This window comes from Bactrocera neohumeralis, chromosome 6 (assembly GCF_024586455.1).
Source record: "Bactrocera neohumeralis isolate Rockhampton chromosome 6, APGP_CSIRO_Bneo_wtdbg2-racon-allhic-juicebox.fasta_v2, whole genome shotgun sequence".
NCBI classification, from domain to species: domain Eukaryota; kingdom Metazoa; phylum Arthropoda; class Insecta; order Diptera; family Tephritidae; genus Bactrocera; species Bactrocera neohumeralis.
Genome location: NC_065923.1, coordinates 54212171 through 54239783, shown reverse-complemented (window position 1 = coordinate 54239783; position 27613 = coordinate 54212171). Strand labels below are relative to the sequence as shown.

At 33.9% G+C, this 27613-nt stretch overlaps 4 protein-coding genes across 6 annotated transcripts; 1 reads left to right on the top strand and 3 right to left on the bottom strand.

The window, feature by feature from the left end:
• Positions 1-497: 497 nt before the first annotated feature.
• On the bottom strand, positions 498-2072 carry LOC126762356 (tigger transposable element-derived protein 4-like). The gene is made up of 2 exons (XM_050479069.1): positions 1377-2072; positions 498-1318 (listed from the first exon to the last, which is right to left on the bottom strand). Exons 1-2 carry the CDS (start codon positions 1747-1749, stop codon positions 840-842), a joined length of 852 nt encoding a protein of 283 aa, XP_050335026.1. The 5' UTR covers positions 1750-2072; the 3' UTR covers positions 498-839.
• A 4135-nt stretch (positions 2073-6207) lies between these two features.
• LOC126762328 (serine/threonine-protein kinase tricornered) lies at positions 6208-9841 on the bottom strand. 3 transcript variants are annotated; one of them, XM_050479024.1, is made up of 6 exons: positions 9622-9841; positions 8374-8904; positions 7948-8157; positions 7783-7889; positions 7230-7714; positions 6208-7163 (listed from the first exon to the last, which is right to left on the bottom strand). In XM_050479024.1, the coding sequence occupies exons 2-6, from the start codon at positions 8836-8838 to the stop codon at positions 7069-7071; spliced, it is 1362 nt and encodes a 453-aa protein (XP_050334981.1). In that variant the 5' UTR covers positions 8839-8904; positions 9622-9841; the 3' UTR covers positions 6208-7068. The 3 variants fall into 3 exon arrangements, with proteins under 3 accessions (XP_050334981.1, XP_050334982.1, XP_050334980.1); XM_050479025.1 differs by having other exon boundaries at positions 8374-8849; positions 9626-9841; XM_050479023.1 differs by having other exon boundaries at positions 9626-9840.
• Positions 9842-17474: 7633 nt separating this feature from the next.
• On the top strand, positions 17475-18581 carry LOC126762800 (uncharacterized). The gene is made up of 2 exons (XM_050479844.1): positions 17475-17932; positions 17997-18581. Exons 1-2 carry the CDS (start codon positions 17798-17800, stop codon positions 18579-18581), a joined length of 720 nt encoding a protein of 239 aa, XP_050335801.1. The 5' UTR covers positions 17475-17797.
• A 64-nt stretch (positions 18582-18645) lies between these two features.
• LOC126762354 (putative nuclease HARBI1) lies at positions 18646-20228 on the bottom strand. The gene is made up of 3 exons (XM_050479067.1): positions 19391-20228; positions 19195-19327; positions 18646-19138 (listed from the first exon to the last, which is right to left on the bottom strand). Exons 1-3 carry the CDS (start codon positions 19745-19747, stop codon positions 18744-18746), a joined length of 885 nt encoding a protein of 294 aa, XP_050335024.1. The 5' UTR covers positions 19748-20228; the 3' UTR covers positions 18646-18743.
• Positions 20229-27613: the final 7385 nt, after the last annotated feature.

Here is a 27613-nt window from a genome sequence, read left to right as displayed (position 1 = left end):
TTTCTTCGAATTGTGTTTGAATTTGGAAAATAATCATTAGTTGGTAGTCGCTTTGATTAAGTCAAATTAAATAACGCAAAAAATTATTATATTAAAAAAGCTATTATAGTTTAAATTTGAATTTGTATACTTTTTTCATTTTGCAATCAGTTAATTGACAAACTGTATGTACAGTAATGAGTGATAAAATAAAGCCACGCATTCACTGAAGATGTTACATTATTTAAATTCTTTTGTGAACCTAAAATGTCATGAACTAATTGTAGTGTAATAATCACATCGCTTGTGAATAAATACAGTGTAATCCGGTTATAATGGACTCCACGGAACCTGTCAAATTGTCCATTATAACCGAGTGTCCATCTAATCAGAATGTAAAATTTTTAACTCAAAAAGTAAATTCAATGTGTTTTTTTATTAAAGCAATAAAGTTTATGAATAAAAATACAAAATTAAGAAAATAATAAATTTAATTAAGTCTTTTGAAAAGTCAGGGATTTTCTTTTGGGTGAATGCCTTATTGGCAAAATCTATTTGTAGTTTGATTTCGAGTTTATTGAGCAAATTGATTGCATCTGAACTATTCTCTTTTTGTCAAAAATATAGCTTCAGTTTCCTAGAATAATTCATAGCGTCTTCTATTTTTATTATAGTTTCGGGCTGGCTAAATCTTCATCACCGGAGTCTTCTTCAAGCTCATGCAGAAAGTCTTGAATTAAGTCATTGTCTGAGTGTTCTTCTGTGGCTATAATATTCTCGTCAATCCTTGAATATTCATCAAACTTGCTTAAAACCACTACGTTATTAATTTCGATAATTTTGCTTAAAGGTTCATCGTCCTACGGGTCGAAATCTAATCCATCAGGAATGTCTTTTACCAGACCAGCATGTCGGAAACAGTTTCTTATGGTTTCCTTAGAGACACTTTCCCATGCAACACTTAACATATTGACAGCATCTAAAAGATTCACAGCTTTTGTCGGGTTTGCTTCTTCAGGAAGGTCCATAATTTTCATCAGATGCTGCTTTCTATAAGATTGTTTCAAGCTATTAATGAGGCCTTGATCCATAGGCTGAAGAACCGATGTAGTATTAGGCGGAAGGAAATGTAGTTTAATGTTGTGAAGATGAACTTGAGGGTGAGCAGGGCAATTATCTACTAATAGCAAAATTTTAGTCTTGGCTTTTATAAGTTCACAATCCCATTTCTTTAAATAGTCAGTAAAGGTCTGAGAAGTCATCCAGGATTTGTTGTTAGCACAATAATCTACCGGCAACGTTTTAACGTTTTTAAAGCATCTGGGGTTGTTATATTTTCCTGAAAGCAGACATTGTTCAGAAACAGCGGATTGTATTAAATTGTATTTAAAACTCACCAATAACCAATAATTTCCGTTTTACCGTGCCCGATGCATTAGCACAAATCATGGCAGTTATTCTTTCTTTAGACATTTTTCCACCACTGCATGTTTCACCCTTCATCTTATGTGTTTTGTCAGGCAGCATCTTATAGAAAATTCCCGTTTCGTCCGCGTTAAAAATGTTGTCCATGGAATAATTGTTACTTATTGTAGGCCAGGTTTGTAATAGCCAGTCATTTGTAACACTTTGGTCCACAGAAGCCGATTCACCACAAATTTTGCCAAAGCAAATATTATGCCTCTTTTTAAATCTGTCTAGCCATCCGGAACTGCATTTAAAATTAGCACCGACAGCTTCTCCGAATTCATTGGCTTTCATCATTAGCATTGGACCACTTACTGGAAAATTATTGGCCCTTTTCTGCTGAAACCATTTAAACAGTAATTCATCAACTTGAGGATGTGTCGCAAATCTTATTTTTTTTCTCTTGTCGTTGACTTTCCTATCATTTTTAATTTTTTCCCGATTAATCCATATGTTCGAAACAGTCTGTTTTTTTTAGGTTTTTGTTCAAGCAAATGTCAGCTTGGGAAGTTCCTCCTTCAATTTCACATATTATAGTATATTTTTCATGCAATGTAAATGCTCGCTTTTTATTTTTTTCCGACATTTTTCATAAAATTAAAAACTCTCAATGAAAAGCCAACGAACGTCACTTTCAGCCCACCGCAGAAGTTGTTTGCCTTCTTTGACTTATTTCCAAGAAAAAATGAACATTTTCTGCTGCAGAGACTGATTGTGTCTCTTGATCGAATTCGGGGAAGTACAACATTTTGCTTATTGCCAACTGATTGCCAAGTTTGTTTTGAAAGCTTGGATTATAATGGACAAAATCCGATTTTATTGTCTATTATAACCGGAGTCCATTATAACCGAGTTTTTTACATATGTTTGAACTGGGACTTGACAAAGAGGTACATAATAACAGAGTTTCCATCTTAAGCGAGTCCATTATAATTGGATTACACTGTATGCAGAAATAACTGTCTGCATTCAATTGTGTGTTCGGTTTTTGCAAATCAGTGAAATTGTGCTATTGACTATGAAACGACGTGTGCGTTAAAATAGTACCAAACGATAAAAATAATCATTTTGCGAAGTGAAACAATAGAGATGCAGAACCCAAAATTAGAGCGATTTTGCAAAAGCTAATCCTGCATCAATTGAAAAAAGATTCGTTTGTGATCTCTTCTATTTTTTAAAAAACAGTATTCTTTGGATATGAATGCTTCGACCGCTCGAAAATCAGAAACAATTTGAAAGCTAAAGTTGTTCAATTTAAGGAATACAAAAAAAACCTTTAAATTTTGCCGAAATCGTGCTGATTGGTTAGCTAGTAAGTGGCGAAATAATCTTTGGTCAGATGAAACCAGATTTATTCAACTCTAAACGGGACAGTCTCTCTTTGCAAAGAGCAGCTAATACCGAATTTCTCCGAAAACACACTATAAAAACGATAAAACATGGCGGCGGGAGGATACTAGTTTGAGGGTGCTACTCGTATTATGGAACAGATCTGCTATTTCGTATCGAGAATACAATGGATGCCTTAAAATACACCTGAAATTTAAGTGAAACCACTTTACCTTACGCGGAGTTTAATGTGTCCCTTCGACGGATGTTTCGACAAGATAATGACCCAAAGCGAGCAAAGAAATGTTTTAGGCAAAATGGCATTGAAGTTTTAAGCTGGCCCCGCAATCGCCAGATTTCAATCCGCATGGGATAAAATTCCAAACGTTATATGTCAGAATTAATAGAATCTATGACCAGATGTTGCTCGGCAGTTATAAAAAACAATGGATGCTGCACTAAATACCAACGTAACATGTACTCGTATGCCAGACAAGCCCTACCCTTGGGGCTACAAATTGTTCTTAATGTGCGATAATTTAGGCTTTTACTACAATTTGAAATTTACTCGGGGACCGAAGACTATCCATTTAAAAACGAACCGAATATAGGGCGTCATGTAATGCTGTAGTTCGTTTGAGCCGGATTGTGCCACGTTTCGTCAATTATTGTATATTTTTCGACAACTACTACACCATTTGAGTTATTTGCGCACTCAAGGAATTTAAGTATTGGTGACAGTTCGACGAAACAGAATTCCTAGCTGTAAACCATATCTGCATCAGTTCCCGCAAAATGGACCAGCCGATTAATGTATCATATGTTTGATATGGTAATGATTAATTCGTGAATTCATATGCGAAGTTGCCGAAGTCTTGATGAGAAATAGAACCACGTTACAAAGAAAACGAGCCGGAAGTAACATTGAAAATAAGATTTCTGCGAAACGATCTCGGCCTAACCGTGCCTCGGTACCGCCGCGTAATACAAGATTAGATACTTTCGACAGGTACTGACCGCCATTCACAGCGGCGCCATCAACACCTTCACCGACTCCCTTCCCGTGAATGGCGTTCTTAGAGTCAAACCACCACCCATCGCAGACGAAGAGCCCCAGCTGCCGAGAGAAACGCGTGTGACCCTTGCGCAACTTCGTTCTGGATACTGTTGCAGGTTAAACTCCTACTTATCCAGAATTGACCCTAACATACCCAATGTATGTCCTGCATGCAACGAGTCTCCGCATGACACTGACCACTTCTTTGCATACCCTACAAACCCCACCCATCTAACACCTTCCTTCCTTTGGTCAGACCCCGTCGAAACAGCACGTTTCCCGGGCCTACCGTTAGATGACATCGACGACAACACAAATGACATTTACCATCCCAACGGGGATTAGATTTCTGTTAAAATAACAACAACAAGGTTAGATAATATTGGACATTTTGCTAAGTTTATAAATAATAGAAAACCAAGATGGAAACAGCATAAAATGTGGTATATCTCTTAGTTCATCGTCACAGCAAAATTGTTTTCTGGATTTCTATACAAACTAATGTATCTTTTATCAGTTTAGTAATAATTTTCATGAAATTTCAATAAAATATGGATTTTTGTAAAAATATGCCCTTAAAATGTATTTCTCTAATGAGCACCTAGTGGCCTTTAAAGGACCAGCCACTCAAAACACCCTGTAAAATCTAAAAGAATGATTTTTAAGAAAAATTGTAGAACAGATGTTGTTTGTAACTGACAATTATAATAAATATCAAAATTTTGAATGAATCGGAGTTATCAGGCTTTTAAGGGTTAAAATTACGGTATTTTAAATTCCGTTGTACTCTTTAAATATCGGAGGACATGTGGATTGTACACATACAGTACTTTTCTGAATGTACTATGTTTTCGGATGAATAATCCCATTCCCAAGTCGGTCGAGTCTACGTTACCAGAAAGGACCCGGATTTTTTATCCGACCAAGGAGTGTCAACCAACAACAACAACACGAATAATCCTGCAAGGAGTGTGTGCAGAGGTATTTTTGCCCCTGCAGGTCCAAATACAAGCTAAAGCAGCCGGAGTTAAAGGTGTAGTACGAAGGCGTACTGTCTCGAAAGTCCAGCATTATTAGACAATACTGTCTGGGCGTGGTGCCGTAGCTTTAACGGAGCTACTATTTCGCATTGACAGTACCTTTGGATCAATCATTTCGACCAAATTTATTTATTTTTATACCCTGAACAAGGTATATTAAGTGTGCCACGAAGTTTGCAACACCCAGAAGGAAGCGTCGCAGACCCAATAAAGTATATATTTAAATGGTCAGTATGTTGAGCTGAGTCGATTTAGCCATGTACGTCTGTCCGTCTGTCTGTATATATACGAACTAGTCCCTCAGTTTTTAAGATATCATTATAAAATTTTGCAAACGTCATTTTTTTTTCTCTTCAAGAAGCTGCTATTTTCGGAACTGCCGATATCGGACCACTATAACATATAGCTGCCATACAAACTGAACGATCGGAATCAAATGCTTGCATGGGAAACTTTTGCATTTGACAGGATATATTCACGAAATTATTAGATTATTTTCTAAGGCAACAATGTAATCTCCGAAGAAATTGTTCAGATCGGTTAACTATAGCATATAGCTTCCATACAAACTGTATAATCGAAATCAAATGCTTCCAAGGGAAACTTTCTCATTTGACGATACAACTTCACGAAATTTGGTATGAGTTAATTGTTAATGTTTCTAGCAAACAACCTGGCTAAAAAGAACTAGTAAAATGTTTTCCTTTGGATGAAAACCACTGGCCGGTTACGTTTTTAGAATTACTTAAGCACATAGTAACTAAAAGAAATGCACCTGTGAAGAGTATATTAGCTTCGGTGCAGCCGAAGTTAACGTTAAATATACATAAGTTTATAAAATAAGATATGATCTGCCAAAAAAAATGTTTCGCTATCCGTAAACGTGTATACATATGTATATATTTTAATAATAAGAATCCTAAGTCCTTTCTAAAAACAATAGGAATATATGTACAATTTCATAATGATCTTTATGTGGTTTCGGCGTGAAAGCGTAACAAACAAACGTATTCATAATATTGGTATTGATTGTTATGTAAATTAGAACGATTTTTCTTGACGACGACACAGAGATCAGAGAAAATGTTTCTTTAAATTGCATAATAACGACTCAATTAACTTTTTAAGTTAACGAAATGGAGCAGTTCATGAACAAATCGGAGGATTTGCTTGGATTTGATACAGGATAGGGCCCTGGTTGGGTAGCAGCTATCAAGAAGAAGAAAGTTTTCGAAGTCGGACAATGACTCTCAAAGAGGAAGAATAATTAAAGGATTCTCACAAAATTCATTCATTAAGGTCAAGATGAAAAGTTAAAAGAAAATACTTTAAGGCTTGTATTTTGCAAATTCACATTCATCTTATATTGCGTTATTTTTGTTATCATATTTCTATCGTTTATTTCTATGCATTACCAAAAATAATTTAAAATTTTTCGCAGACAATAAGTCCATTTCTTAACATTTTTATACGTAACATCTAGCAAATAAGCGAAAATTAAACATTATTTTATATTAAGTATTATGCAGTGCATAGCATATTATTTTATCAGTTAATACACATATTAATATTTTTAGAATTATTAATAAAAAAAGTCAAATATATTTTTGTTAGTAATATTCTTCAACAATTATGAATATTGCGCACTAATTTGTGAAGGTTTTTGTTTACTAAGCCCATATGAATGAATTTAGAATCAAAATTATGTATATGTTTGTATTGAAAACAAAAAAAAATCTATGATAAAAGAGAGCAAATCGTGATCTAAAATACAAGATAATACATTCTCATAAGATTACAAGAGAAGGAAACTAGTCTTATTTGAAATGTTTATAACTTGGTTATATCTGAAAGCTAAAGTTTAAAATTTTGTACATATACATATGTAATATGCAGTGAAAGGTAACCAATAAAAAAAAATTACCTAGTACTTATGGATCCTTATTATTGCATTTTAGACGATATATACCTTTCAAAGACATGTTTTAAACAAGACTTACAATATAATTTGAAATAATCATCACAAACTGTCCACTACACTAACACTTATTAGTTGGAAATAATTATTATGTATGAATAAAATTAATTATTTATGCACACTGGTCTAATTAAACTCAATAAATACAATTTTCGATATTAAATCATTGAATCAAATTTAATAAATTATATCTACGTAGCAGTGCTCATACAGCAACTTCATTCCAAATTTCGTACTTCAAAGCGCTTAAATGTGTAGTTAATGAACACCCAATCCTTGGCTATTTCGCTGCCTTGAGGTATAGGGGCAGATGCTGTAAATACGTAATATGATTTGTTAATGTTGAATGAATATGCGGGTAAAAAAATATTAAACCTACGTATTTCGAGTGAAACATCAGGGAACTCGTCAAAATTGGACGTATCGTCGATAGAACGCACATCAACGGGTATAGCTGCAGGACGCTCTCTAATATGTTCCCAATCAACTCCTCTGAAAAACGACACAGATTTTAAATCGTCAAGACCACGCTGTGAGCCTAGACGGCGGTCAGCTTCGCAGCAGAATTTGACAATGGTATCTTTTGCTTCCTCGGATATTGGTATTTCCGGTGGAAATATTAACGTTTCCCGCCAGTTCATCACTTTGCGATATGTATCTTGGGGATTATCAGAGCAAAATGGTGGATAACCCATTAGCATTTCATACATTATTACGCCTAATGACCACCAGTCACAAGCCGGTCCGTAACCAGTCTGTAAGAATACTTCAGGAGCGATGTAGTCAGGTGTACCAACAGTGCTGTATGCCAAAGCTCTACGATTCCGTTTCCACGATTCTGCTCTCCTTTTTGAATCCATTGGACTAAAATTTCAAAATTCAGTAAAATTCAAATATCTATAACCAAAAAGAAGACAATAAAATAAAATTACCTGGCGCATGTTCCAATAAAATCGGATGGTTTAGCTTGTGAAAGGTCCCGGTAAAAGTCGGTGCGATGTGATTTTTTCAATCCCGTACACAGTCCGAAATCAGAAAGCTGCATTAGTGTTAAACATTGTAAAGTTCAAAGCAAAAATTATTAATACTTAACTAACCTTTAGGTGTCCACGTGCATCGAGAAGCAAATTATCCGGCTTTATATCTCTATGAATAAATCCCAATTTATGTATTGAGTCAATTGCTAATGCCGTTTCACTAATGTAGAATTGCGTGCATTCTTCTGAGAGAGTATCTTTTTTCATTAGGAGGGTCATCATATCTCCACCCGGTAAGAACTCCATAATTAAATACAAATTAACAGGATCCTTTTTGGTGTAATGAAAAAAAATTATCAAAAATCATCAATACTTTTCCTTTAGTCAAAATACGAATTCATTTTCTTTAAAAATTGAACTTCGTTAATCTTATTATTAGAAAATTTTACATGGCGTACGATTTAATACATACATATGTATTTCAAATCTTTCGACTATGTGCTGCGTTAGGGATATTTACTATTTATTTAAGGTATTAGAACTCACCTGAAAACTGTAGTACATTTTAACTACCCATTGGTGGTCTGCTTCAACAAGAACATCGCGTTCGGCGCGGACATGAGCCACTTGTTCCTTTTCCAGCATATCAGCTTTACGCAGCACTTTCATAGCATACACATGCCCTGTGTCTTTCTTCTGTACTAGTCGCACTTCCCCAAACGCTCCTCTTCCAATAACTTTCAATGCTTCGAAATCCTCAACTCCTAACCGCAGTCTTTTCAGACGTAAAAATTCTGTTTCTTTTTGGGCATGTTGTAACCTTTTCTCCTGTCTTTGAGATTCCGTTAGACTTTCATCCTTCAGCTGAGCCTCTAATTTAGCTAGGCGTTGTTTGCGTTCTCCGTATTGAGTTACTAAGTTGCTGTAATAATTTTCCAATGTTACTTTAGCTTTTGTTGCTTTGTCCAATGTGTGGTCGCTGAAGCGTATGGAAGAACCGTCCGCACTCATAATTGTAGGATCTTTGATACACACAACAGTTAGCACAATGTTGCAAAATTAAATGATTAAGAGAACCTTAAAAATAGCATATAAAAATATAAATGTATATAGACATATTCGTGCAATAGCAACGCTTACAAAGCGATAGTACAAGCAAAATCGTAAAGTATTTTACTGTTCATCAGGGCCAAAATTATAATATTCAAAATCAGACTGAAATATTTCCAAACATATTAAATAATGAAAATTAAACAAATAAATAGACCATGAAAATATTTAACTGGTAAATTCGTTATCTGTTCGGGGAAATATAAGCGAGTCCAATGTTTTCGCTCGGATTGAGAGTGCAATGAAAATAAACATTGCATTGTACAATAAAAAAGACTATTCAAAACAGACTCAGGATTGATCAAGATATTTTTGTTTCGTAGCCCGAAAATATTACTTAGTGATCTCAGACATTTTAAAATTTTACATATTTTTATATTCTCTGTTAATCAATAGCTACCAAAATTTTAGTTTTTTACTTTTGGCCAATAATTTTAATTTAAATACAGAAAGAAGTGTTTTATTTTGGACGCCTTATTTAATGTGAATAATATATACAATATTATGTTAATACTAATGCAAAGAATACATATGATTTAAATCACACGAGTATGTTCGACTTCGGAAGAAAACATGTATGTTCAAATATTACTTTCATGGCATTCAATACTTATAGTTTTCAATGGCCCTGATCACACACGTTTGCATCAGAATCAAAGAAAACAAAGCATACATCAACTATACCTACTTCACAGAGCTTGTAAGATTGGATATAACGCTAGCGGTTGAATCAGTTTTCTGAGTATTTACACTTTTTTGACCTTATTTCATTGCTCCACAATTTATAAATATCATCATCAAATAGTAAAGTTTGTGTATTTTCCTACAATTTCTTAATACGATAGAAATAAGAGATTTCCCGATAAAATACTTGTGGTCGGAATAAAAATGAAAATATTGACTGAAATACGAAAGCATTGCCAGACGGAATTATTTATTCATTTACATACATATATGAACTACAGACACTAAAAATGGAACATATTACTAGAATGTTTTCGTTTTGGCAGATTTAGTTTAATAAAATTAATGTATTTTTACTTTACAAATAATTATAATATAAAATAAGACCTATATTTTGCAATGTTGACAAATCAGTAAAAAAGTGTTTGAATGCCTTCCAAGTTATTTTGCGGTCTGACAGCATATTAAAAAATAGCTTAAGTAATATTTATGTATCTTATTTAAGGAATTATTAAAAAAATAAAAAAAACTTTTTAGTCAAGCATATATAACAGAGAACTCCCTTAGTTATTGGTAAGGGAGTAAATTTGACATTGATGCATACAGATAAAGGTGAAATTTTTACGTTTTTCGTAGTGAATCCGGATGTTATAATTTTACCTAGCTCTTGATGTAAATAAAATTTTAATAACTTACAAATTTGAATACAGATATGCAGTCAGAAATAAATGAATTAAAAACAACAGCTGTATACAATAGCAAGCATATGTTAATACATATATGTGCTTTATTTACGTTATTATTTATTTCATTCCTAAACAAAAGCTTTAGCGACACGTTATCGCCGACGCGGCATCCCTAAATAAAGCGGCAACTCATTGTCAAAAATCTCATTAAATTCTAAAATTAATACAAAAAAAAATAAACTCCAAAACGAATCATTTTTATTATCAATTCATTTGTACAAGCATTAAACATCGCGCGTCAGGAAATTAAAAAAAATGCATGCCAAAATCAAATATTTCAAACTTCTGTGTTGTCGCACAGTTTATTTAGGCAAGCGCCATACTAAATTTATGGGCATGAGGAATTTTTGACAGTATTTTGCCGCTACCGCTTTTATTTAGGGGAGCCAGCGAGAAAAGTTCATGACTACTTTTAAATTTTTATTATTTAGCCGAAATATTGCAAACGTAATTTTAGTTAGATGAAAGAATTAAGTAAAAATATAATTTTTGTAGTTGATTAAGAGATCTTAATGAACATGCATTTATGTTTATATGAAGATGAAAATGTTCAAAAGACCTAATCTGTGTACGCCAAATTAATGTCAAATTATTGCTTGCGTTATATTGCGTTCAAATGGAGACTCTTTTGTCGCTCATTATCGGCAAATTATCTTCTAGTGCCCCTCAATATGTTCAATGGTTCGAAATGTTTGTGCAGTTCGCTTATGCGACACTTAAGGCAAATACACGTAGAACTTTTGGTTCGCTTTGCGTCAAACGTTTGTATTGGCAGAAACGTTCGATGAACTATATTGTATGTGTACGTTCAAATAAATATTTTCGACGCGAAGCTAAGCAAAATTTTGGGCAACTTTCATCTTTTTACGCTTTGCCAAGCAACAGTCGCCATTGGAGAGAAACACGGAAAGCAAAGTGTTTATTGTGGTACCCTTTGTTTACTGCGCTTCGTTCTTTCTGTACAAATTACTTTTGAATGAATAGAATAATATTTAGAATACCCGCTATTAATATTTTATTTTAATTAAAATTAATTTTTATTTATTATTACATTTAATACTGCTAAATGGTATTGTAAATATTTCCTTTTTTACATTTTTTCAAAATATTTCTATTATACTATGCATATGACATACGAAAAATATGTAGATAACGAAATTCAAAATTATTATTATATCACGTTTCTACCAGAAATAAAGAGATGCCCAACTCTCCTGTCACTGGATATGTGAAAACCGCTCACATACCAAACTTTGACAGTTGACTGGATCTGGTAGGTTTTGACATTTTGCAATTGGAATGATTGGAACGGCAAGATTATATACCAAAATTTGTTGCCGTCGTTCAAAATCGCTAATAAAAAGTGGAAACAATGAAAATCAAAGAAAATACGAAAGTTAAATATATTTCATGGAACGTTTTGCAATGTGATGCATATAGCAGAATTAAATTTCAATTACCAATGATTAAAAACATTTAATAATTGAGAACTAACGGACTTAATTCACCTTATTAAGTATTGAAAGATCACAAGTGAGTTGTTTTAATATACCATAAAATCATAAAAAAGGATTTAAGTAGTTTCGTCATATATTAAAAGTCCAATATTTAATAATTTGCAATCGTAAAATATGTTGGGTGTTTTAATTTAAATGCCCAAAAATCATTATTTTGCCCGATCTGGCTACAATAGAAAATGATATCAAATGATATGGTTTTAACGGGGCATCTCGACAGGATAAAATCTATGTCTTGCGAACTGTATTGCCGTGCCTATTGCCTGTGGAGACTCCACATTGCTTATATCTTACAATATATCGCAAACTAATTCGTATGCCATATATCGTAAGCTATAAGCTGTCACTTCAGCAGTTTGACAGCGCAGTTTTAATTTCTATGAAATTTTCGAAGATGCAACATATCCCATTTGCACATATGCCGACGGCATTTTCATTTCGGTAATATGAAAATTAGAAGAGCGAGTATTGAGACGGTTGTGTTATATTATAAAAATAAAGTACATTTTTAAAATAATATTTTTTCAAAAAATTATTATTTAGTTTAATCTTGTTAATTTACAGAAAAATTATGCAAATTGGTTTGGGAATAAGCGAAATCTTAAATTTAATAAACTTATACTAGCGAAAATCAAAATAGCATTGCTCATTTTAAATTTATTGTTTTAATTGGTATATAAAATGTATGCCTCAATTATGACATAGTAGTCCAAAAATATGAATTCTTATTTGTCCCAGAAATACGTTTGTAAAAAAATGATCTTTTCCTTATTATCTTATTTTTCCCAGAAATATACATTTGTAAAAAAAGGATCTTTATCCTTTGTTATTATTTCATTTTTCCCAGAAATACATTTGTAAACAAAAGGATCTTTATCCTTTTTTTATTTTCCACATAAAAGATTTAAACAGTTCAAGGGCTCAAAACATGGGCTACATCAGCTACCTACCCAAATGCTACCTTCGCAAATGATAAAATAAATTTTTCAAGAGCTCAAAGCATGCGCTACATCAGCTCGAACCTACCTACCCTACGCCTTTGCGCAAATGATTATCTTATGATAACAAATCCCAATACAGATTTGGCAATGGCCATAGCAATAGATTTGACAGTTCGCAAGACATAGATTTTATCCTGTCGAGATGCCCCGTAAGGCGCTCTCAAACTGAAATAAGTTGGGCATCCCTTTACCCCTGTTTTCTACAGTGCAAATTTAACATTGAAGTATCAACATTGCTCAAATGTGATCAATAGAGAGCAACAACAACTACAGTAACTGACTGAATAATAAGTCTATTTGACGAATTAACAGAAGGTGTTTAGGTTTTTGTTTACAATTTACGTGCTCGTTCTTCTCAACTCAAAAGAACTACGTTACAATATGGCGGCATAGTGCAATTTGAATTTGTAACAATTGTTACAGCCTAAACCGAAAAAGTAACATTAAATTCTGGTCGTAATCTTGTAATCTACCATTATTGTCAAAACATTTAAATTTTTTTTGTAACAAACTCTTAATTTTCAAGCTGGCAAGACTACAGGTAGAGAACATAAATCATATAGCAGAGAACGTATATCATACAGAAGGTTCACGATGCAGAGAACGTAAGAATGTTTCACAACAGGGTATTCGAAAATATCAGAATTGTGCAGTTTTAGTGTTAAATGAGAAATATAATGTTAATTCCAATGTTAAGAACTGTACATTAACAGATTCGCTATTTGAGTAAGTATATGCAGCCTTAGCATCTCTCAAATTTGTAATAGATCCACTTATTAACTATTTCTAATATTGTAACTACTTAACTACTTTCATCTGGTAACACCGTATTCAGCAAACTAAAATTTTTACCGTGCGATTCTGTATTGTGATACAGTCTCAAGTCTCTAAATTTGAGATTTTAAGTTAGAGACAATTTTTGAGACTAGAGACGGTTTTGCTATTCTGTAGGCGACAGTCACAGAATCTATTACATTTCATTATTCAGAGATGTTTTTACACTTGAATGAAAATAAATATGTCGATAACAAATATTAAATTTTCTATAACATAGTCAAAAAACATAATTATCAATGAAAATAAAAATATATGTTGACTTTGTTTCATAATATTTACGAAATTTATGTAAAATTTATTTATTTTTAACCTTTTCGTGTTTGAGTTGCTTACAAAATATAAAGAAACGACAATCGATTAATATCTATGATGATCTCTATTCAGTATATTCAAAATGGCAGACAAGAGTTCTTTTTAGTTTTGTGACCTGTTAACTACCAGGTCTCAATATTTTGAGATTAACGCTAGAGACTGTTTAGTGAATAGTAACTAGTCTCAAATTGAGACTTTGCCTCAAAATGTCTCAAATAGAGACTAGAGACTGGTTACAGAATCCCGCTAGTAATCTAATCTTTTAAATTGTCGGTCTGAGCATGGTATAAAGCGCTTAACAGAAAACATTTATATTCGTATGTAAAATATAAGGGTCAAACCATTTCAAGTGGGCTATGAAAAATTCAAAAAAAGTCCGATTTTCAAAATTAGCAATTCATTAGGAATGGGACCAGACGCATTCTCCGTGATATAAATATTTCGTCAAAATTAATTTTTTTGTTCAAGTTATTAAAGGTTGAAATTTAGAAAAATTGGAAAAATGGTAAAATTATTTTCTCATGAACTACTGAAGGTAAATCGATGAAATTTTGTGAACTCAAAGAAAAATGTCCGTGCTATATTATAAATATTTTTTCACAGTCAATTTGTTTAAAATTTATATTTATTTTTTTTAATTTTTAAATTTAAATATTTATTTAAATTAAATAATAGTATTAACCATAATTTTTTGTTCAAAAATTAAAATTTTTAATGTGTTCTTCACGCTAAAAAAACTGTAAAGTATGTGACACAACGCGGAAAATATTCACCTTTAATAATCTGCAAAAAGTTTTTGTTCATTCATACCATTCCAAAGATATTGAATTTTTTGTCCCCCTACCTCTATTAAAACGTATGGCACATCCATCGTTGCGCAGCTCATGATCGTACGCCATCACAACTCCTGCGCCATCTTAAAGCTTTTGTTCCAGGCGTCGACGAAGATGTACTTAAGACTAAATGGTGTCCCGCTTTACCGAAGGACACTCGCGCCACGTTAGCATTGCAAACAAATACAACGTTGGAAAATTTAGGGGCTAGTGTAGACAGACTCCACGAGATTATACAAAGCATGCACGTTTCATCAGTCTCCAAAAATACTAAAACACTAATTGTGCAGACTTCGCACAACAAATGTCAGACTTAACCAAACAGTTAGCAGCACTATCAGCCGTTAGTAACAAATGGGAATCCAGGTCAAACTCAAGACAGCATAACAAACCGAGGTCACGTAGCCAGTCCCAACAACATAAGCTGAGCTCTAACGGGGTTTGTTACTACCACTCGAAATACGGTAAAAACGCGATTCGGTGCAAACCAGGCTGCACATTTTCGGGAAACGCTCTAGAGAGTCGATAATGACGGGTAGTGATGCTCTGCAAAATTCTCCCTGTCTTTACATTCGAGATCGAACCTCTGGTACCAATACCTGGTGGAAACAGGTTCCGATTTATCGGGTTTCCCAACAGAATGGTCGAAAAATGCAACACCAACTACAAGCAGCAAACGGATCCATCATCCAAACATACGGAAAACGGTAATTGTCTCTTAATCTAGGTATTCGCCGTGATTTTTTGTAGTAATTTATCATCGCCGGCTGACTTCTTGAGTCACTTTGACTTGTTAGTCGATCTCAAGTGAAGATGTCTACTCGACGGACGCACTAGATTAACATCATCCGCTCTAATTGCTCCAATAACGAATACGATTTCCATCCGAGCAATCAAAGAAGATACAATGTACCATAAATTACTACGAAATTTTCCTCAGATTACAAATCCAGACGGCGAAACAAGAGGGAAGAAACACAATACTTTCCTCCACATGCGAACTTCAAACAGACCACCAGTAACTAGCAAAGCACGTCGTTTACCACCGGATAAACTGTAAGCTGTACGTCACGAGTTTGATAACATGATCAAACTGGGAATCGCTCGACCTTCGACAGTTCATGGTCATCGCCACTGCACTTAACAACAAAAAGCACTAGAGGATGGCGACAATGTGGAGACTACCGCAGTCTAAATGCTTGCACAATTCCCGATAAATACCACGTACGCTGTCTTGAGGACTTTACCGCAACATTACATGGTAAAAACATTTTTTCAACTATAGATTTGATTCGTGCTTTTAACCAAATCCCGGTCACCAGAAGACATTTCTAAAACGGCCATTATAACGCCTTTTGGACTACTTGAGTTTCCTTATATGACCTTTGGTCAAAGAAACGCCGCTCAAACGTTTCAAAGGTTCATCGATGAAGTAACCCGAGATCTTCCATTCTTATTCGTATATATCGACGATATCCTGGTTGCTTCTGCCAACGAGCGCGAACATTTGCAACATCTTGAAATTTTATTTAAACGCCTTCAAGGTTATGGATTAGTCATTAATCCCACAAAATCTAATTTTGGTTTAACCGAGGTAAAATTCTTGAGTCACACCGTCAACAAAAATGGCATAACACCATTAAAAGATAAGGTTAACGCTATCCTAATTATTGGATTTCTTACTACTATCAAAAGTTTAAGAAGATTTCTTGGTACAATAAATTTTTACAGGAAATTCATCAAACAAGAGGCCGAAATTCTCGCTCCGCTCAACTCATTGCTGGAAGGACCAAACGTCAAAAATTCGCAAAGAATAGAATGCACCAAAGAACTTCAGTCATCGTCCAACTGAGCAAAACAAGCACTTGCTCAAACAACATTATTAGTACATCCAAATACAAACACTCAACGACACGTATCAACGAACACAATCGAACACAATGTTTAACTATAATTGATCGTTTTACGCGTTTTCCGGAATCAATAACTTTGGAAAACGGTACAGCAGACCCTATAGCACGAGCACTACTCGCCCACTGGATCGCTCGGTACGGTGTGCCAAAACGATTATCATCCGATCAAGGACGACAATTTGAGTCAAAGCTTCGCATCAAACATCTCCATATCATCCGCAATCAAATGGCTTAGTCGAACGTTTTCATCGCCAACTTAAATCTGCACTCCTTTGCCATCGAGAAACTTGGTTAGACGCTCTACCGGTTGTACTACTTGGTCTTCGAACAGCATGGAAAGAAGACATGGCCACAACGCCAGCCGAACTCGTTTATGGAGAACCAATACGTTTGCCTGGAGAATTCATCGCTCTTTCAAACAATCAAACAACCACTGCCGAACTATTTCACTTAAATCAACATTTCAAAAATCTAGCACCAGCAGAAACGTCAAGACACGGAAAGAGATCATTTTTTGGAACGAAGTTCCTTACGGCATGCTTGGAGAAGATATGGATTTTGCTGCGGGACCTAACGGAAAAAAAGTGATAGTAAACCCGTAAGAAATAACCCGTAAGAAAAAGACTGTAAGATCGCTAGTTATAGCCTACCTTTAGGTTTTGCAAAATAATTAGGCTTGAAAATCTGTAACATTATTCAGCCTTATCGTGAATTTTCATTTCGTGTGGAATGATTCACATTTCGCCTATGCCGTTCACCTATGCTATTTTGAATATTCACCATGCGAAACAGTTCGCTTCGAATTATTTCCACCCTATCGTGAACGGCATCAACGGCGAAATAATTGTCAAATTATTGGTGAAATTTTTCGTTAAAATTTTGTGCGCGAAATATATTTGAATCATGTAAGTATCAATAAAAATTAGATAAAAATTCCTATTTTTATATAATTTAAAAACAATTATTTTAAGGTCAAAATCGATTAATAAAACGCAATCTGAAATTTTGCTCAGTAAAATGGCAGAAAATCCTGATTTAGCGGCTGGCTTCTCTAAACAAGGAAAAGACAGACAAGAAGCGTTATGGAAGGAAACGGCCGCGGATTTGAACAGTGCTGGGCCTCCGACTAAAACGGTGTCTGAGTGGAAAAGGGTAATTTTCATATTAGCACTGGCTAGTAAAATTTTAAAATAATTATTACAAAAATCTGTTAAAGGTTTGGAATGACCAAAAGCGTTACGTACGCAAAAAGTTGACGTTTAATGCGGAACAAATTAGAGGCACTGGTGGGGGACCAAACCTGCATCATAAACTGTCAACATCGGAGGAAACTATTGTAGCAATCACTGGCATGACAAATAGCGTTGAGGGATTGGAAGGAATAGTGTCACACGGATTTCAGCCGCTAAGCACAACTGAGAGTGAATTGGACGCAGAAACAATTGTGAACAAAAGTCCACAGCAAACTCCAAAAAGGAACCCCTTTCTTAAAGATGCGCCGTCATCCTCTAAAAGAAAGGGCACATCTGTGATATTAGAAGAAGAAATAGAAGTGCAAAAAGAAATCTTAAAACGGATAAGGAGAATTGAAGACAATACAAGGGCGTTGAATAAAAATTTCACAATTTTAAACAATTTAAAAGAAGAAGAATTAAAAGAACTAAAAAATCAAACGATAGAAAATAAGCGGCATAATATTGAAATAGAAAATTTGAGAAAAAGAGAAATTAAAGCAAAGTTAGAAAAAACAAGAAGGTTAATAGAAATTGAAGAAATGAAGCTTTCAATGATGAAAAGATAACTTATTCAGAATTACATTTTATTAATTTTTTATTTTATTTGAAATACATTTTATGTTCATTGAATTAGGATTATAAGAAATGAAGAAATAGTTTTTTCGTTACAGAAAAATGGAGTTAGTTTTGTTTTTTCTACAAACGATATTGAAAGAAGTAATAATGCTTTAAGGGAGTGAGTGAGCTATTTGGTTCCTAATTCTTTGCGCTTCGCTCATTCTTTGCATTCCGAAATCTATGTTGTCCTCCTCCATAGTCACTAGAGATTCCTCTTCGTCACAATCAGGTATCTCAACGATATCAGCAAATTGATCTTTGAAATGAATGCATAAATTATGTAACATTACGCACACATTGAATATTTTAGCTGCTTTCTGTGGGCTGTAATAAAGTTCTCTAGCACCAAGCAAACATCTCCATCGGCTTTTAAGCAACCCAATTGCACGTTCTATAATATTTCGGCACCGAGAATGAGCTAAATTAAATTTTGCTTCTACACTTCCCTCTTCAGGTGTCCTATAAGGTGTTAATAAGAAGGATTCCAGAGGATATCCTGCGTCGCCTATTCATAAAATATGTTTTTATGGTTACAAATAAAATTTGTTTAAACTAATTTACCTAACATCCAAAAGTTGCTGCGATTATTGCAAATATGTCTCTTTAGTTCCGAAACGTTCCACACTAAAGAGTCGTGACAAGCTCCTGGATGCGACGCATCAATAAATCGAAACCTCATTTTTTGGTCACAAACCTATAAGTGTTGAAGCATTTATACACCTACAGTATGTACATATAATTTAACAAAAGTACTTACAACAAGAGCATTTAAACTAAAGTATCCTTTTCGATTATAAAATGAGTGCTTATTGTGTTTTGGTCCCACAATTTTTATATGGGTACCATCAATACACCCCATAACACTCGGAATTTTATACTTTTCATAAAATTTAAGAGCAGCACTTCTCATTTCTTCGTTACTCATCCATTTTATCCACAAACGACATAAATTCACTTCGAACACGTCAAGCATCTCTTCTAGTGTGGCACTAAAGGCAGACTGTGACAATCCCACATCGTATTCCCTACCGACACCCTTTTGGTAGCCTCCTTCTGCAAAGAAACGCAGCGAAGCCGCCAACTTCACTATTGGGGGTATTCCAAAAGATTTCATCGGGTTTGAAGCTTTGTTTGTTGTAATGTCTAGTAGATATTTAAACGCTGTTTTGTTGGTCCTATAACATTTCTGAAACCTAGAGGAACAATAGCAAATAGTTGGTATACTATTTGCATCACAAATTATTTACAAATTATACACAAATTTACAATTGATCCTGCAATTCAAGCGGATTTGAAGCATCCCTAATCTTTCTACGAGCGACTCTTTGATCTTGCACATTTTCATCTGCTAACAGCAGTCTCCTTAAATTTATATTAATCATTTTAAATTTTTCACTAAAGTAAAATGCGTTCAATTTGGTTTCTTTGTTAATATTTTATTTGACGTTTTGACAGCTGTCATCTCACATTCGAAATTTCGATGTGAAATGCTGTTCACCCGAAATCTTTCTGCGTTCATGGTAAGGTGAACGATTTCGGGTGAACGAAATATTTCGCTGGTGAACTATTCCACGCGAATATTCATGATAAGGCTGATTGTGTATGCAAATTAGTTTTGGGTGAGAATTGTGCTTGCACTAAGTACGTTTATGGGAAGTTGAATTGTTGCATATTTTTTGGCGCAGGTTGGTTAATGGTTTGAGTTTTTTTATTATAATGCCCAAAATGTAGTATTTAACTTTTATTTTAGCGAAGAATTATTGGCAGTTCCTTACGGCAGACTTGGAGGAGATAGGGATTTTGCTGCGGGACCTAACTGAAAAAAGTGAGAGTAAATCCGTTATCTGTACTTAAATAAAAACTAATCAGCGAAATTTGAGAGAAAAATCAAGACAACCTACATAAAATTAAGCACAATTTTTTTTGCAAATTGTATCGATTCTACATTATCCGAAGGAACTTCGTTCCTACCTGGTGTCCCACGACACCACATTTCTTTTTTTATTTTAAAGACCTAAACACCTGTTCTCATATTTTGGTACGAAATGATCATATAGAAATTTCAATCTCATCGCCCTACGAAAGACCGTTCAAAGTTATCGCTCGTCACAACAAATATTTTGTCATAGACTACCGGGGCAACCCAACCTCCATTTCAGTGAATAGACTTATAGCGGGATTCTGTAACCAGTCTCTAGTCTCTATTTGAGACATTTTGAGGCAAAGTCTCAATTTGAGACTAGTTACTATTCACTAAACAGTCTCTAGCGTTAGTCTCAAAATATTGAGACCTGGTAGTTAGCAGGTCACAAAACTAAAAAGAACTCTTGTCTGCCATTTTGAATATACTGAATAGAGATCATCATAGATATTAATCGATTGTCGTTTCTTTATATTTTGTAAGCAACTCAAACACGAAAAGGTTAAAAATAAATCAATTTTACATAAATTTCGTAAATATTATGAAACAAAGTCAACATATATTTTTATTTTCATTGATAATTATGTTTTTTGACTATGTTATAGAAAATTTAATATTTGTTATCGACATATTTATTTTCATTCAAGTGTAAAAACATCTCTGAATAATGAAATGTAATAGATTTTGTGACTGTCACTTACAGAATAGCAATATCATCTCAAGTCTCAAAAATTGTCTCTAACTTAAAATCTCAAATTTAGAGACTTGAGACTGTCTCAAGTTGCAGAATCGCACGGTTAAACCAGTATACGTAGTCGACAGCGACGTAAACGAACTAGAATTCTTCACAGCAGCCGAGAAAACTCATCGTAGTACTTCTTTTGGAGTTAGATTTAGTAATAAGAACGCCTATATTCCAAATTAATGTATAAAAATTAAAATTCTTCCTAAAAACTTTAATTTGTTTTTGAGGGGGAGTATTGTAGCGTTTAGCATCTCTTCAAATTGTTATAGATCCACTTATTAACTATTTCTAATATTGTAACTTTCATCTGGTAAGACTGTATTCAGCAAACTAAAATATTTAATGCCGTCAATATTGATCAACACACATTAGCTTCTCTAATTCGTCCTATTCCTTTATCTATCCTATTCCTTTTGATCATCGGACAAGGTCACACGTGTTCTATTGCGCTTAACTGAAAACATTTATATTCGTATGCAAAATATAATTCTATGTCGGATTTACTTGTAAGTAAATAAAGATAATTAAATTAAGTAGCTGGTTAAATAGTGTTTGGTAAATGTTCAGGAGAGCACTCAAAGGCCCGGAATATTGTAGAGCGGACAATTGGTGTACTCAAGAGTAGATTTCGATGTCTTTTATCTGTACGAGGTTTACATTACACTCCCGAAAAGGCTACGCAAATTGTGAATGCTTGTTGCGCATTGCACAATATTTGCCAACACTTTCAAGTGGAATCTCCGGAAGAAATACCATCTACTTCAAATACTACAATGACCAATGATGTTTTGGACATAGAAAGGGAAGAAGAGGATACGGCTCGAATAATTCGCAATAATATTATGACTTCCCCATAAATAATTAAAATACTAAATTTCATTTATTATTTCTAATGCACTATTTATTCAGGCATATATACAAATTTTATTTAAATAAATTCATTAAATAACAATATCACTTCATTTTTTAATATAAACTTAAACTATGGTACAAAAATATAAAATATCACTTCATTCCAGAATAATTAAAAATAAAATAAAAAAATATTACTTCGTATGTTAAATAACCAAAAAAAATTAAAATCTTTGCGAAGAATTTAATTTAGCAATTTTTAGGCGCTGCACCTCAATTTTAAGTGCGTGGAGTTCATGCGCCTCGTTTGCTTTTCTTTCTCCATTTTCCTTTTTTTACATCTAAAGCTTCTTTTTGGAGAGTATAAGACTTATGTACAGTTTTCTCCAACTGTCAATTTTTTTTTTTAATTTGCTGTTGCGTTTCAGCCTGGGTTGAAAGGAGTTGCAGCCTTTCCGACTCCATACAATTGTTTGCCCTCCTTGACTGAACTCTCCTGGAAGGAGTCGGGCGTTCCTGCACAACTGGAGTGGACAATGACCAGCGTTCAAGGGGCACATCGGCGACAGTAGGAGGTATATTCTCCACACCAAATGCTAGCCCACTTGGTGCAACTGCTTCCCTTAATTGAATAAGCTGGACCACGCTCTACTCCACTGGGCTCAGCGGTCCACCACCAGTCGCAAGGTAGTTATTCCTGTTGTTGGCAAGTTTTTTCTTTAGATTTGCCTTATAGTGAATCCACACCTAACAAACAAATTTTATTTTTAGTTAGTATTTTTAATGTCATAACCATAACTTACTCGTCCCCATTCGTAGGCAGTTCTGCTTGGTGGCTCTAAACAATTTAACTGCAGTGCCACACCCTCCCACAATTCTTTGGTTTTGAATTTATTGTTCCCAAATTGCTTTCCTCTTCCTACTTCTGGAAACTTCTCCATTAATTCCACCAATTTTTCGAATTGCTTTTTTGTTGTAACTTTATTTTTTCTAAAAATTTATAAAAAATATTAATTAAAATTAATTTAACATTAATTAAAATAGTTATTTTACCCGTCCTCCATTTTTCTTTAATATTTTTTTGTATTTCACTGCACGAATGTTGAAATTTATTTACTAGTCAATCCCACTTGTACAGAGTTGAAAACCGCAATACCAAAAAAAGTTGAAGTTCGACCATACTTCAACCGCAATTTTTCTTAACGGATTGAGTTGAAATTGGCAATACTGAATTTTTAAACTTCGACTGAAATGCAGTTGGGTTGAAAACCGCAATAGGGGTAATAATTTCCCTACAGTTTCAAAAATTCCATGGATTCTTTCACCATGACTAGAAAATCTACGCTTAAAAATAAATCGGCTAAATACCCTGGAAAATGCGACTCTTTTCGCCTGTACCGTGGTATATTTGCACGAACTTCACGCCATATCCTTTCTATGTTTTGTGTGTGTGCACCACTGTCGGGGCCTACAAAATTGTACGAGATTTACGGTTAAATAACGAAAACCCTTGTCATTAAGACAATCGTATCCCTTCCAACAATCGGAAGTGATGGTGGTTCCGGGTAAAATTTTTTGTCTGATTATTTTAAGCAGTGAATTTTTTGAACGACTTTAAACAGCTGCTAAAAAAAATTGTTTACTACCGCGTTCAAAACCGCCAAAAACCCACTGTCCTTCAACCATTCTACCTCGGTTGTATTTTCGCTTTCCCATTTTGGCCTCGTCGATTTCTACAATTGTATTTCCCCCCCTAATTTTTCGGAACTGTTGTTGAGCACTCATTCGATCAACACTTCCCTAACAAAAGAACTCCAGTCTACCAATGTCGCATTCCCAAAATGCAACACGTTCGACAAAAATGTATTTCTAGGTGAATTTGTCGTTATAAAAAAAAACTATAAAGTCACATACATATGTATGTCGCGAGTTGACAATTTTGTTTTGTCAGAGAACGTATTCTTATATAAACTTTGCTTAAATGAGCAGCGTCTGACTTTGTATATTCTGTTTGCCATTTGAAACTTTTTTCTGCGTTGGCAACGCCAAAAAGAATCGGGACTTAACGTGCACGTCTCGTTGCATGTTGGGCATATTTTTTTGGCCAAAACTATGTTGTGTTCGGACAGAAAATTCCGCAACTCTTCATCACTGTATTTGATGATGCTCCGCAAGTCGACGTCACCCCAGAACAACTGCTAATGGGCATGTCAGACATGTTCTGTTTATAAAAAAGTAAACTTAATATAATATTAGAATATACTAAATCGTTTTATTTTGACGCAAAGATGAGTATTTCGTGAATGGAAAGTAAATTGATTTTTACAAAAAATTAACACACTTTGCACATGTTCTTTGTGTTGAACTCCTTTGTGTGTTGGCGGCTTCGGCCAACCGACCGGTCGGTCCGACCAGGGTTATTTTTTTGAAGCGCGGCCTAATGCTGCCAACACACAACGGGGATCTACGCCAAAAAAAAAACCTGGTACATACCGGTGTTGGACCATTTAGGGTTATTTTTTTAAATTTAATAATGTGTGCAAAGTGTGTTGAAATTCCACTCATCATTTCATTTACGCGTTCTCCTTCGTTGGGGGACCTAAATTATATATTTACCTTAATTTTTATAAAATAGCTCCATGCTAATCCAAACTTAAACACGCAAGCGACGAATGAAAATTTTCCTGTAACGCATATACATGAATAACATTGAACGTTTTCCTGTCCTCCTTCGTTGCCAGACCTAAATTATATATTTACCTTAATTTTTATAAAATATCTCAATGTCATATACAGCGAATCCAAATTGATATATGTATGTAGATAACAGTAAATTTAAGATTTTATACTCAAGCGAATAATATACACAGTTTTTTTTAAACGTAATTCTCATTTATGCCCCTATTGCGGTTTTCAACCCAACTGCATTTCAGTCGAAGTTTAAAAATTCAGCATTGCGAACTTCAACTCAATCCGTCAAAAAAAATTGCGGTTAAAGTATGATCGAACTTCAACTTTTTTTGGTATTGCGGTTTTCAACACTGTACAAGTGGGGTTGACTAGTATATAAATAAGTTTCAACTGCTTAATAGGAGTTGAAGTTCAACATTCGTGCAGTGAAATACAAAAAAATATTAAAGAAAAATGGAGGACGGGTAAAATAACTATTTTAATTAATGTTAAATTAATTTTAATTAATAGTTTTTATAAATTTTTAGAAAAAATAAAGTTACAACAAAAAAGCAATTCGAAAAATTGGTGGAATTAATGGAGAAGTTTCCAGAAGTAGGAAGAGGAAAGCCACAATTTGGAAACAAATTCAAATTGAAGTGCAGCGCCTCAAAATTGCTAAATTAAAACCTTTGCAAAGATTTTATTTTTTATTTTTGGTTATTTAACACACAAAGTAATATATTTTTTATTTTATTTTTAATTATTCTGGAATGAAGTGATATTTTATATTTTTGTTTTTGTTAAGTTTACATTAAAAAATGAAGTGATATTGTTATTTAATGAATTTATTTAAATAAAAAAAATACATGCCTGAATAAATAGCACATTAGAAATATTAGAAATAATAAATAAAATTTAGTATTTTAATTATTTATAGGGAAGTCATAATATTATTGCGAATTATTCGAGCCGTATCCTTCTTCCCTTTCTATGTCCAAAACATCATTGGTCATTGTAGTATTTGAAGTAGATGGTATTTCTTCCGGAGATTCCACTTGAAAGTGTTGGCAAATATTTTGCAATGCGCAACAAGCATTCACAATTTGCGTAGCCTTTTCGGGAGTGTAATGTAAACCTCGTACAGATAAAAGACATTGAAATCTACTCTTGAGTACACCAATTGTCCGCCCTACAATAATCCGGGCCTTTGAGTGTACTGTATTGTAGCGTGCTTGGGGTGAAGAAGCTTCCGCCAAGCGATAAGGCGTCATTAAAAATTTGTGCAGAGGATAGCCAGCGTCGCCTAAGAAATTACATTACTCCAATTATTTAGCAGTAAATACGATAAAGTCTTACCCAAGATCCAAGTGTTATTCTGTAAATGCACTTTCAAATCGCTAACATTGAAAACAAAAGAGTCATGATTTGCGCCTGCATGCCTAGCATCCACGTACCGAATAGACATTTTATAATCACAAAGCTAAAAATTTTAAGAAATTATACCATTTCGTTTCTATAATAATTCAGATTTTATACATACAATCATCACGTTTAAACTGTAGTAGCCCTTTCTGTTAAGATAAAGATGTTGCACTTCTTTTCTTGGTGAAATTATGCGAACACGAGTCCCGTCGATGCAACCAACTACTCCCGGGAAAGCACTTTTTGAATAAAATGAAACTTCTGAAGCGTTTTGCTCCTCCTCAGTCATTTGAATTTTAATCCATTGGGCACAAATACGTTGTTCCATTATATTTAGAACCTCTTTAATTACTAAAGAAGATTACAATGTTAAAATCATTTCCACTGCATTTTTGATACCCACCGTCAGCAAGGAAACGCAGAGTTGCGCATAATTTTAATATTGGAGGTATGCTCCACGTTTGTGGAAATGTTCTTTCATCTCATTCAGTAAAAAACAAAATGCTTCTTCATTTAATCGAAAATAACTTATGAATCTGCAACAAATATTAATAAAAAGCCACGCAATTGTGAAAAAACTATGGCTTACTTTGCATTTGGAAGCTCCAAAGGATTTGAGTGATCACGAAGGCTTTTTCGTATACGTAGCACATAAATTTTGCCCCCAATTTTTTGGTCATTGTAATATAAATCAAAACTTATATCCATTTTTTATTTATCTTAATGTCTATTCACTTTTTCGCGAGCGACAACTGAATTCAATTGTTTAAATATGTCGTCTAAAAAATTTTACCTGTTTCACTATCTGTCAAATTTCCCTTTCTTAGGTTGGCAACGCCAATCATACTTCGACTGAACTTAGTTGAAGTTCGCAATACCGAAAAATAATTTGGTTGATCTGCAGTTGAATTGCCTTAACTTCAATTCGACCAAGTCGGGTTGAAAACCGCAATAGGAGCATATACGACCCACATTCGGTTGAATGATAAAAATTATATTTTTAAGTTTTGTTTGAATGATTGAAATTATATTTTTAAATCTGTAAAAAAATATTTTTTTTTTCATTATCCATTTCCATTTCCATTTTCGTTGAAGTGAAGTGATTGTGAAGTTTTTCATATTTTTATAAAAATAACATAAAAACCAATTTCTCTTATTGATTAACTAAACAACATCAATAATTACGTGTATATAATTGATAGAAAATATATTTTCAACATCTAAAGACGTGTTAAGTGTAAAAGTGAATTTTTAATTTCGGGAAATACGATGTTTTTTTTTATTAAAACAAAGAAAATATTATTTTTACATTTTCGTAAAGTAGAATTAAAAACGAGCATTTTAAAACATTTCCCGTGAAAATTGGT